General features: G+C 32.1%; 1 protein-coding gene across 2 annotated transcripts in view; it reads right to left on the bottom strand.

The window, feature by feature from the left end:
* LOC129948061 (homeotic protein ocelliless-like) overlaps nucleotides 1-12,190 on the bottom strand; it is a 41,914-nt gene extending 29,724 nt beyond the window's left edge. For both annotated transcript variants that reach the window (XM_056058878.1, XM_056058879.1), the window contains exons 1-2: nucleotides 11,598-12,190; nucleotides 448-519 (exon numbers count right to left, since the gene is read on the bottom strand). In XM_056058878.1, coding sequence (XP_055914853.1) covers nucleotides 448-488 — 41 coding nt within the window. In that variant the 5' untranslated portion in view covers nucleotides 489-519; nucleotides 11,598-12,190. The remainder of the gene's footprint in view (nucleotides 1-447; nucleotides 520-11,597) is intronic.
* Nucleotides 12,191-16,726: the final 4,536 nt, after the last annotated feature.

The following is a 16,726-nucleotide window of genomic DNA, read 5'->3' as shown; positions in this document are numbered from 1 at the left end:
TTGAGCTTCTTGTTTTCGTTTTCTCAATCGCATGATGCATGCGCATATACATATATCGAATCTTGAAATCTCAAAATGTTAAAATCTCAACCGAGACCGAAAGATAAAAGAATTTAGACGACTTAAGGAATTCGTCCATTATGAGATCAATTTAAAAAATAAATACGAGTATATTTAAAAAAAAACTATTTTTATAAAACGTGAGAGTAAAAACACACAAGGGGGTCGTGATTTAGATTTTATAATCTATAAAGAGACAGATATCAGGGAGCCTTGGTGGTTTCTAATAAAATTTTGAATTTGATAGCTTTTAATGTGGGAAATATTGTTTTGTTTTAATTTTGTGGGCGAAAAAAGATGACAGTGAAATAATCTGTAAGCCATTTCGGGATATAATTGATTTTTTGTTTTTAAATTTTGTTAATTAAAATACATTTGTTGTCTTACCCAGATGATAGAGATGAGCTCCACATATCGAGTAATAACATAGATGACAATTATTTCCACAGGTAAAGTTTTCTGAAATAAAAATTAAAAATATTCAATTTTAGATAAAAAAAATTGGTATTAATTTTTTTTTGGAATATGCCTTTAAACGTTTTAAATTTACACTGAATCGTTTTTCAAACGTTTGCAAAAAGTAACAAAATAAAGCTGGAAAAAATGATAGAATCGGAGGCAGTTTTATTTTAACAGTTTCTTGTTTGCACTTAGGGTAAATAAACTAAATCTAAATGTAAAGACCACTTCGATAACAACGTGCAACCGATGATGTCTTCCCGCCCGAACAAACTAATCCCCGAATCCGCATAGCACCTCCCAGTGAAGATGAGATCTTTGCCGCAATTAAGGCACTTTAGAACAACTTAGTGGTAGGACTCCATGGAATACCCGCAAGGCTTTTACAAGCAGCGCCAACGTCATCAAGCGAACTGTTTCATTCGCTTATAGAAAAATCCTGGAGATCTTACAAAGTACAAAAACTGGAGAGGTATTTGCGTTCTACCCACCGTTGCCAAAATAGTAGCAAAAATCATACTGGAAAGCATCAGAGAACACCTTGAGGCCACACTCGATACTGAACAAGCAGGATTCCACGCTGGATCTTCCTGTATTGATCACATCAACACCCTGTGATAATTGAGCAGTGCGTTGAATATCGACCACCACTACACCAGCTGATCATTGACTTCGAGAAGGCCTTTAATTGCGTCAACAGGAAAAGTACATCTGGTTAGCTTTGCGGAGGAGCAGCATCCCAGAAAAACTAATTGCTATTATGAAAGCAATATATGATGTATCTAAGTGTCACTTTCTACACGATGGTAGATTGTCAGAGGACTCCGTAGTGGAGTCAAACAGGGCTGTATTCTGTCTCCAATATTGTTTTTGCTGGTAATAAGCGATAGACTCGGCGCAGCTTTGTCAGGTAGCTGAGTGATTCAATGGACTTTGACATCCTATTTAAAGCACTTGCATTACGCGGATTTTATTCGTTTTTCCTCAAAAAGGATCATGGATCTCCATCATATGACAATTAAGTGTGGAGAGGAAAGATGAAGAAAAGTCGTGAGGCTGAAAATTAATTCTGGCGAAATAAAAATTATCAGCCTTGGAACTTGACCATCCTCTCAAAAAATATTTCCTCATAAAGCGTAAAGACTTAATTGCTGGCCAAGCAATGCAACGGAATCCGCTCACACAAGAAGGAAGAAGAGCTGGAAGTTATAATTTGTTGCTTGGAGACACTTAATACATCAAATTGCAGACAATTTCTGCACCATATATAGAATATACGAAAGAGGCTTTCATTTAAAAGTTATTAACTTCAAAATAACACAATCATTGCCCGTTATGAGATATTGGTCAAATGAATTGACACTGTTACCGTCCCTGACGATCACTGGATGCTGGATTTACCCAAAATGCCATCACATAGCTTGCGATTAAAAATTGGCTCACCTTTCAATATTGTTTCGAAATTTAAATGCACCTAAGCTATGCAATCGTACAAGATTATTCATGAAATGAATATGGGCGATGTTCTTGAACCTATAATTTTAAACTGAAAATTTTAACATAAACTAGTTCTACCAACACGAATCCCAATGATACTTACAAATTAAGAGTTTTTATTCAGACGACTGCAATTTCCAAATGGTTTGTCATTTTCCACGACTATTAATATAAGTCACTAACTCAAAGAATTTCGATGTGTAGTTGGATCCAGAAAATCCAGCTTTTTCACGTGGCCAATTATGTTTAGCGTGCTCGCGTTTGAAATAATAATAAAAAGCTTATTAATTTTTACTTCTTAGGAATTGACTTAAAATTTTGTTTATCAACTGTCATTAAGTTCAAACATTATTGATTATAACGAATTGTTTTAAGAAAAATGTATGTTATTTCCAAATAAAGACTTTTGAAATTGTTGTAATAAAGGGTGATTTTTTTGAGGTTAGGATTTTCATGCATTAGTATTTGACAGATCACGCGGGATTTCAGACATGGTGTCAAAGAGAAAGATGCTCAGTATGCTTTGACATTTCATCATGAATAGACTTACTAACGAGCAACGCTTGCAAATCATTGAATTTTATTACCAAAATCAGTGTTCGGTTCGAAATGTGTTTCGCGCTTTACGTCCGATTTATGGTCTACATAATCGACCAAGTGAGCAAACAATTAATGCGATTGTGACCAAGTTTCGCACTCAGTTTACTTTATTGGACGTTAAACCAACCACACGAATGCGTACAGTGCGTACAGAAGCGAATATTGCGTCTGTTTCTGAGAGTGTTGCTGAAGACCGTGAAATGTCGATTCGTCGCCGTTCGCAGCAATTGGGTTTGTGTTATTCGACCACATGGAAGATTTTACGCAAAGATCTTGGTGTAAAACCGTATAAAATACAGCTCGTGCAAGAACTGAAGCCGAACGATCTGCCACAACGTCGAATTTTCAGTGAATGGGCCCTAGAAAAGTTGGCAGAAAATCCGCTTTTTTATCGACAAATTTTGTTCAGCGATGAGGCTCATTTCTGGTTGAATGGCTACGTAAATAAGCAAAATTGCCGCATTTGGAGTGAAGAGCAACCAGAAGCCGTTCAAGAACTGCCCATGCATCCCGAAAAATGCACTGTTTGGTGTGGTTTGTACGCTGGTGGAATCATTGGACCGTATTTTTTCAAAGATGCTGTTGGACGCAACGTTACGGTGAATGGCGATCGCTATCGTTCAATGCTAACAAACTTTTTGTTGCCAAAAATGGAAGAACTGAACTTGGTTGACATGTGGTTTCAACAAGATGGCGCTACATGCCACACAGCTCGCGATTCTATAGCCATTTTGAGGGAAAACTTCGGAGAACAATTCATCTCAAGGAATGGACCGGTAAGTTGGCCACCAAGATCATGTGATTTGACGCCTTTAGACTATTTTTTGTGGGGCTACGTCAAGTCTAAAGTCTACACAAATAAGCCAGCAACTATTCCAGCTTTGGAAGACAACATTTCCGAAGAAATTCGGGCTATTCCGGCCGAAATGCTCGAAAAAGTTACCCAAAATTGGGCTTTCCGAATGGACCACCTATGTAAGACGCAGCCGCGGTCAACATTTAAATGAAATTATCTTCAAAAAGTAAATTTCATGAACCAATCTAACGTTTCAAATAAAGAATCGATGAGATTTTGAAAATTGTATGCGTTTTTTTTTTTTTTAAGTTTTCAAGCTCTTAAAAAATCACCGTTTATTTGTCTTTTATTTTATTCTTTGTTTAATATCCTAATCGATTGAAATATCATACAAAAAAACGTCCAGCTAGTATTTTATAAAAATGAATTATCGATTAAATTTCCGTAGTAAGTTAACACAAAAAACTTAAGAGTAGTTTAAAAATGTTCAAAAATAAAAGTCATCAGAACTTAATTAAAAGTTTGAAGCAGAAAAAAAAAAATAAGTTGCTTTTGCGACTTTAGAAGAAACACAAATTTTCTTCTTCTATAATCATTTAAAAACCCAAAAAAAAAAACAATTTTTTTTGTGGTAGAATAATCATAAAGCTATTTTGAGAAGCAACGTTTTTGCTAGAAGACAAAAAATAAGCTCATTATTCGATCAAGTTAAATATTGGAAAAAGCTTAACTCTTGTGCGAGGAACCACTTCCACAGTGCAAATCTGAAATAATCTAAATAATATTTTAGGTGTATAAAAACATTTGAACAATACATTTTCTTAAAATATTATGAAAAATTTAATTTGATCCAAATATACACCGAACACAGTTAAGGATAATGGCGTAAGTACTTTTTTAACACTTCAGAATTTCAAAGTAAGTAGTTAGCCTATAGAAAGCGCCAAACTACTATAAAGGCTTATTATAAGGGCATGAGTAAGTTGTTAGTAAGCACGATAAGTATTAATTATCATTTTTACCACAAGGTCAAAGTATTTGACATTTTACATAAAAAAATAAATTACATATCTGCCAGCTAATAAACCGTCAAACGTCTTCAATTTTCTACTACCTTAATGAACAAAGCTCACATTTAATAATAGACATAGACACTGCCGATGAAACAACTGAGGGGAAAAAAGTGAGTCCGAGGCTTAGACCGATACCGATAAAAGTCTCTTCGGCTCTCGGGTCGTGATCCAAATTTATGGAAAATGCAGAAAAAAAGTAAAGGACCTAAGACATACCCTTGTGGGACACCTGTATTAACAAGAAATTGCTTATTTTTCCAAGTTCCGTTTCGACTCATAATAAGTGATTTCTTAAATAAATAAAGATAGGTATAGGTAAGTATATTAGCTGAGGGGGAGGGGGTGTAGTACAAGAACTAAAAGTTGTTAAAGTTATTTAAGGCTTTTGTAAAATGAAGTATCACCATTACACTGATCGTATACAGAAATTCCTTACAAGCTTTATTCCTAAATAGACTAATTCAAAACAATTAAAGCGCTGAAATCTTGTTGAACATATAATTAATATACAAAACCGTTTTCTTGCAATATTCCACCACTTTTTTCACTCTTAAATGCACAAATTTCTAATAAGATATGATTTTTTCCAGATGTCATATGAAGAAGATATAAGTTCAAAACAAATATCATCATTTTCATCTAATTAACTTTCTACACCTTACACTGTAACACTTGTTTTCTTTTATATTTTTTAATATATTCTATACCGCAGGACATGAAGGGATACGGGATAGGGATACGGATACCGCGCACCGCAATAATAATGATAAATCAAAAACCCTTCAAATTCAACCCGCACAAGTGATGCGAAACTAATATGTGTTATCAACAGTTAACATTATTTTTTTCCTTTTTTTATATTACATCAAAAATAATAAGGACGTGAATTCAATACGTCTCACAGTTTCAACATTGATGAAAAAGGAAGGAAGTAGAAGGTGGTGTCAACCTCATATAATACCTACTATACACAGAAAATCGCGGTTGTACACTTGACATCCGCAAACACTTCATATTCCGATATATAAATGCCAATATTAACTACCCCCTGCTATGCAGAGCCTTCATAAAGCACCCCCTTCTCACAATCTCAACCAACATTTATGCTTTGCTCAAACTCAAACTCATGCTCATAGCTCATGAGTCTCAAGTGTCCTTGTCGCGGCTAAGGTGGGCAAATAATATTTAAGCCCTCCGGCTTCAGCTTCAGCTCTTCGGCTCTGGGTACAAAACTATACTTGACTTATAAAAGAGAACAACCATATTCCGTATATATATATTTTATATATTATATGATGAGGGAAACGAAGAAAAAGTCCTTGTTATTATGCGAAGCCGTATTAATTTCGATTTAACAATTGCCTCTGGAAGAAAGAACTTGCTCTAAAATAAAAAAGAAGTAAAATCATAAAAAGGGACGAAATTGTTGGAACAAAGTATAGAAAAGAATGCGCTTTTTCTGTTTGAAGGTGGACTGTATAAATATGTACGTTTACAATGGTGAAGGTTTTGAAACACGATGTTCTTTTTGATATTTGTTTTCCTTCTTTACACATACAACAAATTAAAGCCCTTTTAATTCTATAAGCATCTCACGCAATGCTAGAAAATAAAGCATAAAATAATACAAAATTAAAGTCACATGTGGTAAATGAGGTCCTTTTCTCTGAAGTTAGGTTATACTTGACTCCATGTATTACTGGGATAAATATACTGGACAGAAAGCTAAATCTATGTTTTAAAATTAACATACATGGGTTTCATTTATATTAAACAATTCTCAAGATAGAGTTTCTAAAGTCGATATTAAAAAATTATCTGTCTTAATTTGTGTGTGGAAATCAAATACATAATTATGGATGATGGTTTTTTGCACTAACCCTTATCTTATCCTCTTTAAAACAAAAGTCTAAGCTAAATATTATAACAGGGGTGCAATGACCCCTTCATGAAAAATGTCTTAAAGTTTTATTTTAAAATTGACAAAGTACCATGATTAACTTTAACTGGGACGCAGCCCATACTTATAGCTTCCTATTCCCTTAAAAACTAGAACTTGCTCAAGAGTTTTCCAAAAAAGACTTGACAACTTATTTGTTTCCATAAAGCGCAAACCATTTGAGATACTTCAAAAATCCTTACTATTAAATCAAAACATTTATTAACATAATTTAACTTCGTTCATGTCAATATCGCGATCTCGTTTGCAACTTTTGATTACTTGGACCTTGATTTCGATGACTCGACAACACATTTCGGCGGAACCGAACGCTAGTTCGCCTTCATTGTTGAGCTTTTTTTACGTCATCGTCGTTGTCGGCTTGTATAAAACAATAACTTAACTTATCCCCAAAGAAAACAGTCTAGAGGACTGGAACATTTCCTAACATACGAGTAACACAATTCAAGTTATCAGTAATAAATGGCTTAATTTAGCTTTGAATTTTCGAAAGCCTTAAGATCAATCAATCAACAAAACATCTAAAAGATTTTAACTTTTTTCTTGATATCTGTATTTAAACTAACCATGTTTTTCAAGTGCAGAAAAGAGCAATATGATCTTTATCCATCTATAAATATTCTTGCAAGAAACGTTTTTAAAGTATACAATTTTTGGAACTACAAAAATACGATGAAACCATAGTTTTCTTGTCCTCCAACAACAACATTCGTAATGGATTTGTTTTTATAAATATTATGCCCAAAACTTAAGTTATTTTTTAAGTTAAATTCTAAAAGTTCATGAATTCAACTGAAATCTCAATTCTCCATGAATTAAACTGTGTTCAAGATTAAAAACCGAACGTTCCAAAAAATATTTTTCAAAATAAAGAATTATTGTAAAAATGTTCAGGAATATCATTATCAATTATGATTTTAAAAATAACGGTATTCACATAAGTTATAGTTTTTGAAAATTTTAAGGCTGGTTCTAATACAATTCATAAAACACTTGACGTAAGTTTAACCAATTCATTGCACAATTCATTAACTCGGCCAAAACTTGAGTCATGTTTAAGTACATCTAGATTTCTCCCTAAAAAAGGTACCGATTTCCTTGTAAAAAGTATTAATGATTCTAACCCGTTTTTTCAATATTGTTAAGTGACTAAGTATCATACATTTTAAACATTCAACTAATATTATGACGCTTCAACTGAGTTTGACAGGTGTCAGATGCCAGCGCTTCTATTTGTTAGGCGCCAGTTATACGAGTAGCTATCATTGGTTTTAATAATTGAATTTTCTTGATAGGGCTGTCATTAAAAGTTTCTGTCATTGACAAAATTTTCCTGATTGAAATCCACCGAAAAACTTATATTGACAGAAATCTGTCTCTGGAATTGTGTGAAATCGGAACACTAATCAGTTGAACGATTCGTTTCACTTTTGAACATAAAAGTATCAGCTGTTCAGGAAAAAAAGAGAATTACATTTTTAAAGACAAATAAAAAGCGTAATTTCGTTTGTCACGAACTGTCACTCTTAAGTCGTGTTCAGATGCACCGTTTTTAATAGTTTTTAATAAATTAGTATTTTACTTCGCAAAGCAAACAAACAATGGCTTAAAGTCAAATCAACAGCAGTCTCTTTGACATTTTAAAGTTTTGGATGTCATAAGGTTAACACGGTAGATGTAATCGATTGACCATTTTTTTTTATTAATTTAAAGTAACACACATAAAAGAACTAAGTATTTTAGGAAATTATTTTGTTATATCGCATAAATTGCATTTGTCTAAAATAATATTTAATTACACTCTTGTGTTATGATAACTGGAAAAGTAATTAACTTCGTTGATAATTACTTTTGTTTTCAATTACGTTCATGTAATCCAATTTCAAGTATTTGAACTGCATGTAATTATTAGTTTAAATTATTGAATTGCATTTTTAAGTATTAATGGAATTTTTTCGTAATCATTTTCTCCCAACTCTGATATAAATATATGCACCTTTTTTCTTTAATTAGATAATCTTATAATATTTATAAATGTACGTCAAAAAACTGCACTCAAATGATTTACTGACTTTTAAATTGGATCTTTGAATGGTTTTAAAAACTTTAAAATATCGAGGAAACTTCGAAGTTAGATTGACTTTTAGTCAATAATTGACTTTAAATCATGACTTTAAAAATTACTTTAAATTTGTATTTGTATTAAAAGTTTAATTCAAACCACGAATCTTAATTGCTTTTCACTTCATTTAATGCAGTCACCGCAATTGATTTAAGTCTTTTAAAGATCTTGTAAATTGCATTGCTAAATGTTTATTATAAAAAAGTCATATACTTAAAAAAAAATGAAATAAAACGATGTGTTATGTTTTGAAGTGTTTTTTTTTTGTTTTAGATAATCGTGCTATAACTTAGAATAAGTGCGGTTTTTGGTATTCCATATATAGTAGTATTCCATATTGGTACAACTGAAAGAAAATCTGTCAGAATAATAATAAAAAAAACACACACAAATAGAAGATTTTTTTGTGAAAGTCAAATGTTTAAATTAACTTAGAAAAAAAAACTTACTATAATAAAATGGACAATTTTCAAAAAGAAATGGTAAGAAAAAATCTGGAAATTGAGATTCTATAAAAAAGTTCATTTAACAATTGCAGCTTTGACATAAAATAAAAACTTCAAGAAGGGGGTTTGTTCGTAGACTACTACATTAACATGTGGTGTTGAAGCGAGCTTGAAGCTACTCTCGATTCTTTATGGCTGAATCCCATACACGCTTAAGCTCGGCTTCACCTCACGTTTACGATTTCAGCCATAGGAATTCAATGCATGATGTCACAATGGAGCTTCGACCTCACGTTTCGTTTGACAATCGTAAGGAAAGGAACGTCAACAAACAAAATATTTGTCAACAAACAAAATATTTGCTCTTTGGAAGGATGAAATAATGGAAATGTCATTCAAAGCCACCTCGAAGCAGGCCCACCGTAACGCAGCCGAAGCGTGCTTATGATTCAGCCATTATATAACTGAGTCGAGTTGAAATGAGCTTGATTCGACCCGATTATTGGAGTCAATTACAAATTTGGGAAGAAAGAGGAGTTGGTTTTACAGATAATGCATTATGGTCTGTTTATTTACATGTTTGTTTTCAAAAAATATAGTTTTGTTTTAATCAAATTTAAAAAAAATTGCACATGGAGTAGGTAGCATATTCTTATATGGTGCTGAACTATTCAGTTCCTCATTGTTTAACACGAATCAAACTATCTCACTTGTACTTCATAAGAAACATCGAAATACCATTTGCATTTTAGAAAGTCCTATCAAACTTAATCAGTTTTTAAATCTTCTTGTGCGGTTGAAACACCAAAAAGATTTATTTAATCTAAATTGAGATAAACTTTTGGTAGAAATATGGCAAAACTTAACTATCTTTTCTATTATTTTCTCTTGCAAAATAAGCCCAGTAAGTCCATTTTCATTAACAAAACTAAATAATATCAACAGTATCAGATTTGTTTTTTCTCCAATGGAAAACACATGATTCCAAACGAACACAGCCATCCAGATACAAATGCAATATCAATCGTACCAGTATTTGATTGAGAACGAAATCACATAAGATCCATTCGAGACTCGTATAAATGTCAAAAACCCATCCCTAGTAAGATTCTACTCTAACTTTTATCGGTAGTATTCATACTGCGGATATTGGTTTTGTTTTATTAGTGTAAAATCCTACTATACTATGGGTAGATTTCAAAACACAGGTCATTTCAAATTTTCTCAAACACGAAAATATAAGACGAATGTTAACTATAAACAAGATAATTTTGAAATAATGTTAATGAGCCATATTGTAATACCTGCGTTAAAAGAGCCCACATGAAACTATTTTTAAACTTTCAAATCCTTTAATTCAAGTTCAAATCAATTTAAATAGAAAAATCCATTACATATACATATATTTTTTTTTCTAATTCAATTTAAAATAAACACTAATATAAATATCCTGTGTGACAATATTCTATGGAAAAGTACTTCAAAAAATTAACTCTATGTGTATATTAGTTTTATTAAATATTATGAAAGTATGAATACTTTAAACTCTATAGAGTACATAATATACTGCACTTATGAACATAAAAACAAACCCAATAATAATAATAAAAACAAAATTAATCCTTGATTTGATTTAGGCAGGTATTTTCTTAGACTAAAAATGTTACACCTACACAAAAACGACTAGAGAAATAGACAAATATAGATAAACGCTCATTCGTCAAAGGTTAAGTACGGTATTATATATAATTTCTAGGTTAAAAATATTTAACTTTTTCAGCTTTTTCGAAGGTTAACAAACAAAAACAAACTAAAAAACTGACATATTGTCGGCTTAGAGCTAACTCCATTTTTTGACTATTAAAAAAAAGAACAAAAACGAAAGTTTTCCTAATGTTTACAAATGCACTCAAAATTAGTGAAAGTACTCATATTTTTATTCAATATACATATATACAATATAAACTAATTCATTAAGATTCAACGGAATTTTGTATTTTGGCACAAAGTTTTGCAAGGTTTTGCAAGCTGAAAATATCTTGATAACGTACACGCAACATATAATTAAGTCCACTATATTTTTATACAGTACATAATTCACTTTGTCATTGCATAGTTTTTGGTGCTTAAATATTTTATGTAAACAAAAATATTTCTTAATTTTAATGTTTGAATATAAAATCAAAACAAAAAGAAATGAAGAAAATAAACACAAAAAAAGAAACTAACTTTAATCCTTAATTTTATAGTTTACGATACATTATTTAAGTTTATTTTCCTATTTTATATTTCACTTTTCTGAAACATCATAATTTTTGTTTTTATATTCGAATGTTATACGACCGTATATATATTAAATCGCTATATTAAACACAAATTAAATCCCAGCGAAAGTAGTTAATATACACAAAATGTTATCCTTATTTTTGTTATATTTATTTTTATTTTTATTTGGTTTTGTTTTTATTTATTTATTTTTATGAAGGCACATAAATGAAAAAAGAAATATAAACACGCACAATTTATGTATATTTACTATAGAACTATATAGGTAAAGTAGGTATATACAAAAATTTAAACTCACATTAATTAACAGACATTTCGTAGTTTTTTTTGATAGCAATTAATTAAAGCAGATTATACACTATGACACGCGGCGACGGCTGCGGAGAGAGTTAGTCGAACTTCGAACTTCTGATAATAAAGGACGAAGTAGTTAAAGTAGTTATATTCCACAGCACACCAGTTTTCACAGCACCTTCAGCACATCCTGGTCATATATACAGTCTTTTTTATTTTATTTTATTTTATTGTATTTTGTTTTACGAATTTAGGTATATAAAGAAGTAATTTGGTAACAAAAGGACGACACACTAACTGAAAGCCAACACTATATGATGTGCGATGAGGAGGTTTTTTAAAGCGTTCAAGTACCCGATTGTGATTTTGATTTTGATTCCGAATCTGAATCTCTGAATCTGAATCCGAATCCGTGTGCAAATATAACAAGTTTGCAAGTTCAGCAAAAGGAAACCGACACAGAATATAAATTTTAAAATATATCTACGTACAAAATAAAAACCAAAAAGAAATGAATAAAACAGCAACATAAAATTGCAACAACAAATAAAATACCCAACTATCTCTTGCGGATAGAAAATTTTCTGTTTATGTATCTCTACACTACATCATCGGAGGAAGAAGAAAGAAAAGGATACAAAAAGGATGCGCCCCAGCATCATGGATCGAGTTTCGAGAAAATGCGATGGCTGATGGCTGGCGCGAGGTCGTTCGTTCGGTCGGTCGTACGTATACACGGTGATGGGATATAAAAGTTACCACCCTTTCAAAACCCCAACCCAAAACTTAAACCCACACCAGTTCCAGCTAACAGCTCCCATCAGCAGTAGCGCCCTCAGCCCAGACACAATCATTTGAAAACTAGTTTTCGAAAATGTGATTAAACTTTATACCAAAGGAAGGTAAAACGAGTAGGTATCTGTGTGTGTAGCCCTTTTGTTTGAGATAAATTTGTATCTAAATAACAATTCACAGAAGATGTAATTCTAATTAACTGCTGGCAGGAGCAGAGTCGGTTTTAACCTTTTTATCATCACATAAAATGGCCGTCCTCGTGCTGCTGATTGCAATGCAATGGCGGCTCGATGGTGACGGTTTGAAATGTAGTAACAGCTATTTCGATTTTGAATTTCATTTCGAAAGCGCTTCTTAAGCCGCAATCGATGTAACATTATAATTATTGTTTTGTTACGCAATTGTAGAGCCAAACATAATCTAGAGATAGGAGGTTCCATCATATCCAATTAGGTAGGTACACAACACCACATCACATTGCATCTCGCCAGGAGTGGGACTTGGATCTGGTGGACCCGAGCGGAGGTATCTCTGGATAGGATATGGCTATATGGCATATATCTCGCTTTATAACAAAGAGACAGTAAGTTAGTTTTGTGTTTGAATAAGCAAACGCAAAGGTAAGTAACAATTATTGAGCCGTGCGTCGTCGTATCCGTCGTAGAAACAACATTTTTCTTCGACAAAAATTCTATAGATGGGTCGAGATATATAGACGCACTGTAAGGTACCTATAGTAGGAGATGAGATGATGATGAGGAGATGACTAGGTAGGTACCTTCTATGAGAGATGACACGATGAGCATCACTTTCACGAATGATACGCCAAAGTTTAGTCAACATATTTACCGCATTTATTGTCCACCTTTTATACCTACCTATGCGAGAGGGTGTAAAACATCATATATAGCCAAGCACCATTTATCAGGGTTTCCTCTTTTGGTACATAAGCCTGGATATGGTCTCGAACTCTATGTAGATACCTATACGTTTTTGGTATTTTATAAAAGGTAGATAGAGATACTCTCCACTTCAAAAAAAGACGAGATGAATGGCAAAAAGTATCTGTGCGCAAGTTCTGCGCCTGGAGCAAAACGGGGGCATAATGAACGATACCTATACGAATGGATGATGTTATAGGAACGAACGTAGATAGAAGGTATAGAGAATTTACGTGTGTATACGAGTACAGCCAGGTTTTTGAGAAATGGGCATCCGCTCTTGTGTGTTGCTGGTGCTGTTGCTGGAGCTGGGCGGAGCTTCCCATTTTATTTTTCGCCATCAGGACTGTGGGAGTTCCTGATGACGATATGCGATGATTTTGCCCCGTATACGTTGCCGTAGTCGTAGCCGTATCCGTACATATACTCGGTTGAGTGGTATTTTTTAGATTCATACATGAAGATACATAGATACAAACCTAGAGATTTGTTTGTTTTTTTTTTTATATTTTTCTTGACGTTTTGTTGTTATTTGCAAAACGAAACAACGAAAAAGACGACGATGACGATGACTACGATTACCAAAACGACGCACGAGTGAGTACGACGACGACGACGTTGATGTTGAAATGAAAAACGGAAAATTGTTATTCTTGAAGGCATAGTATAGGTATAGGTAAGGTATGGAGCTATCTAAAGAGCTACCTAGCTATAGATACATAGTTAGATACAGTATCTATAGGCACCTACCTACCTACCCACAACTCCAGTTCCCATTAATATTCTTCATTCTAACAAAAGTAACTACTTGTGTATCTACGGCTAGCATTTGTGTAGCCAATTTTTTTTTCTTCTTTTTTATATATATAAAGTATAGATACATTTTTTATAGATATAGGAGTATTCCAGCTCTCATGAAATATTAGTTTGTTCCTGAACCACCGACATCAGAAAGTTCCCAGAGGGAATTCCTAGAGCAAATTTTTCGATGATAGGTGTAGGAATGGGTTTGAGTTTTGGTGTGGGTGGTCTCTATCTCTCCCCCAACTTTTATATATTATTTTGTGTCTTGGAGGCAGAATTAAATTTCTTGACAGATAGATAGGTACCTATCCCCCCATCACATAGAGCTCTCGTTTATTTCTTCTCTTCCTTTTGCTTTGCCATCATCTCTATCTCTCTCGCTTTGCCTGATGACTGACTTCCCAAAGTATCTATGTATCTATACTTATATAAAATTGTATATAGATACACCCGCACTTTAGTATCTATAGTTATAGATAGATATGTATCTTCAACAAAATGCTCATTAAATTTAATTTCATTTTGAAATCGAAAACACAAGAGTTATTTAATGTTTTCGATTCTTTTTTTTTATTCTTTCATTCTTCTATTTGTGGATTTTTTCTTGTTTAAGTTAGGGGAGGGGAATAGACGAGGTTTTTATTTTTTAAAAAGATACATTTTTGATTTTCTTTTGCGGGTGGTGGATAGGATAGTAGTTTGTAGTCAAGGATTTAACGTCTTTTTATTTTTGTATTGTTGTTTTTGATATATACCTTTAGTGATGTTTTGGCACTCGCTTTTGCATCTGCTTAACCCCGTCCTCAGGCTATGTTTCTTGTATTTCTTGAGTCTTTTGTATATTTATAATGGTACCTATCCGTATCCCACCCCCAAAACGATCCTTAAGTTATGAATTTGAAACAAACATAAAAAGGGATGTTATGATGATGTGTTGTAAGGTATAAGGATGATGATGTTTCTATTTTTTTTAATATTTTATTATTTCTTTTTTTTCTTGCAAAACGAATTGGTTGGTATGGCAATTTCATTAAAATAATTGTTATATAGCTTTCCTCTATACACATACATATATAAAGTATAGAACTGGCTAATGAAATTGTAATACCAAAACATTCAGAGAAGAAGATAAAAATGTGAAAGGTAGTTAGGACGGAATGAGGTCCTGATGCAAAAAAAAAGAATGTGAAGGGAAAATGCACAAATTAAATTACTATTGTCCTGAGGGAATATAACTCGCGCTGTGGATATTTACATCCCTGTAAATTCACCTCTATTAGCGATGATTATAATATGATGGGTAGAAAATTAATATAGGTAATGTAAGTTTAATCTTGGATACCTAGAGTCTAGAGAGAAGGTGTGGGAATATCTTTTTTATATTATTCTGATATTATTTTAGAATTTAAATTTTAAGAATTTTATACCGAATAAAGCAGACAACTTGTATGTAACTTTAATATTTTGAAAAGTCTAAGGGGTTAACTTTAAAAGTTCAGTGCTGCATTTTAGTTCTAGAAAACTAACTTCAACAAATTCTTAATAAAAACAGTAAAAAAATAGTTATAAGAACAAAGTAAGATTTTGTTAAATATTGTACTGTTTTAAAAGCCAAGTTATCAAAGTTTTATAATTTAGTAATTTAATTCTGATCACCAAAAAGAGGAACTTAAAGAAGTGAAAACTGAATTTGCATTTAAAAGTGGTCATCTATTTGAAAAATGTATGCATTCACCCCAAAAAATATTTTTTTTTTTTAAATTAGGACCACAAACAGTATTTAATTAAATCCTTAAATTTTATGACAAAAGAAAATCTTTAAGTACTCAGTTTTTGCACTATAGTATTGTATAAAAGTAATCCCAATTTGCTACTAGTCAAAACTACAAATGAATTTATATTTCAATAACATATTTCTAGATTTTGGCCGGACTCATAACTCAGACAAATTTTAACCGGTAGACTTGAAATTTTGAATATATCTTGAAAATTACAGTTTTCTTTTAAAGTAAGAGGGATTTTTTTATATTGTATAGTTCATTTAATTGCTATACAAAATTAACTTACAATTTTATAAACAAATTGTTTTTACTTTTCACTCTAGAAGTGCACCATTTCTTCAAAAATTCAGTATACTGTAAAAATCCTAGGTTCTTTTTTTTGCAGTTATTATAAATTATGTAAAAAGAAACTATTCGATTCGTAATGATTTCGAAATAATTACAGGAGCTGTCAATCCCTTAAAAAATAGGTACAAAATAAATCGCAAAAATGATCTCTGTTTATTTTCTAGTATTTATAAAAAAATCCGGGAATTTTTCGGTCTCTAGGGTGGTCTAAGCCCTTGATTTAATTTACTTCCATGTTTAATTCAATAGTATTTTAAGATCAGTTTGAATTTTACAAAATTGCAGATTTAGCAACCACTTTTTAAAAATCTATTTGGTAAATCAATGATGAGATTAAAACAAGGCAGAGAACTTATTTTTCCTAAATGCGTTTGTTGGAAAACTATACCAATTCTGTTTTCTGAGAGTTTCATATTATATAAATATATAAAATGATAATCGTAGTGTTGAATATTATTGGTGTC

Source organism: Eupeodes corollae, chromosome 2 (genome assembly GCF_945859685.1).
Source record: "Eupeodes corollae chromosome 2, idEupCoro1.1, whole genome shotgun sequence".
Lineage (NCBI taxonomy): Eukaryota > Metazoa > Arthropoda > Insecta > Diptera > Syrphidae > Eupeodes > Eupeodes corollae.
This window is presented reverse-complemented; position numbering and strand designations above follow the sequence as displayed.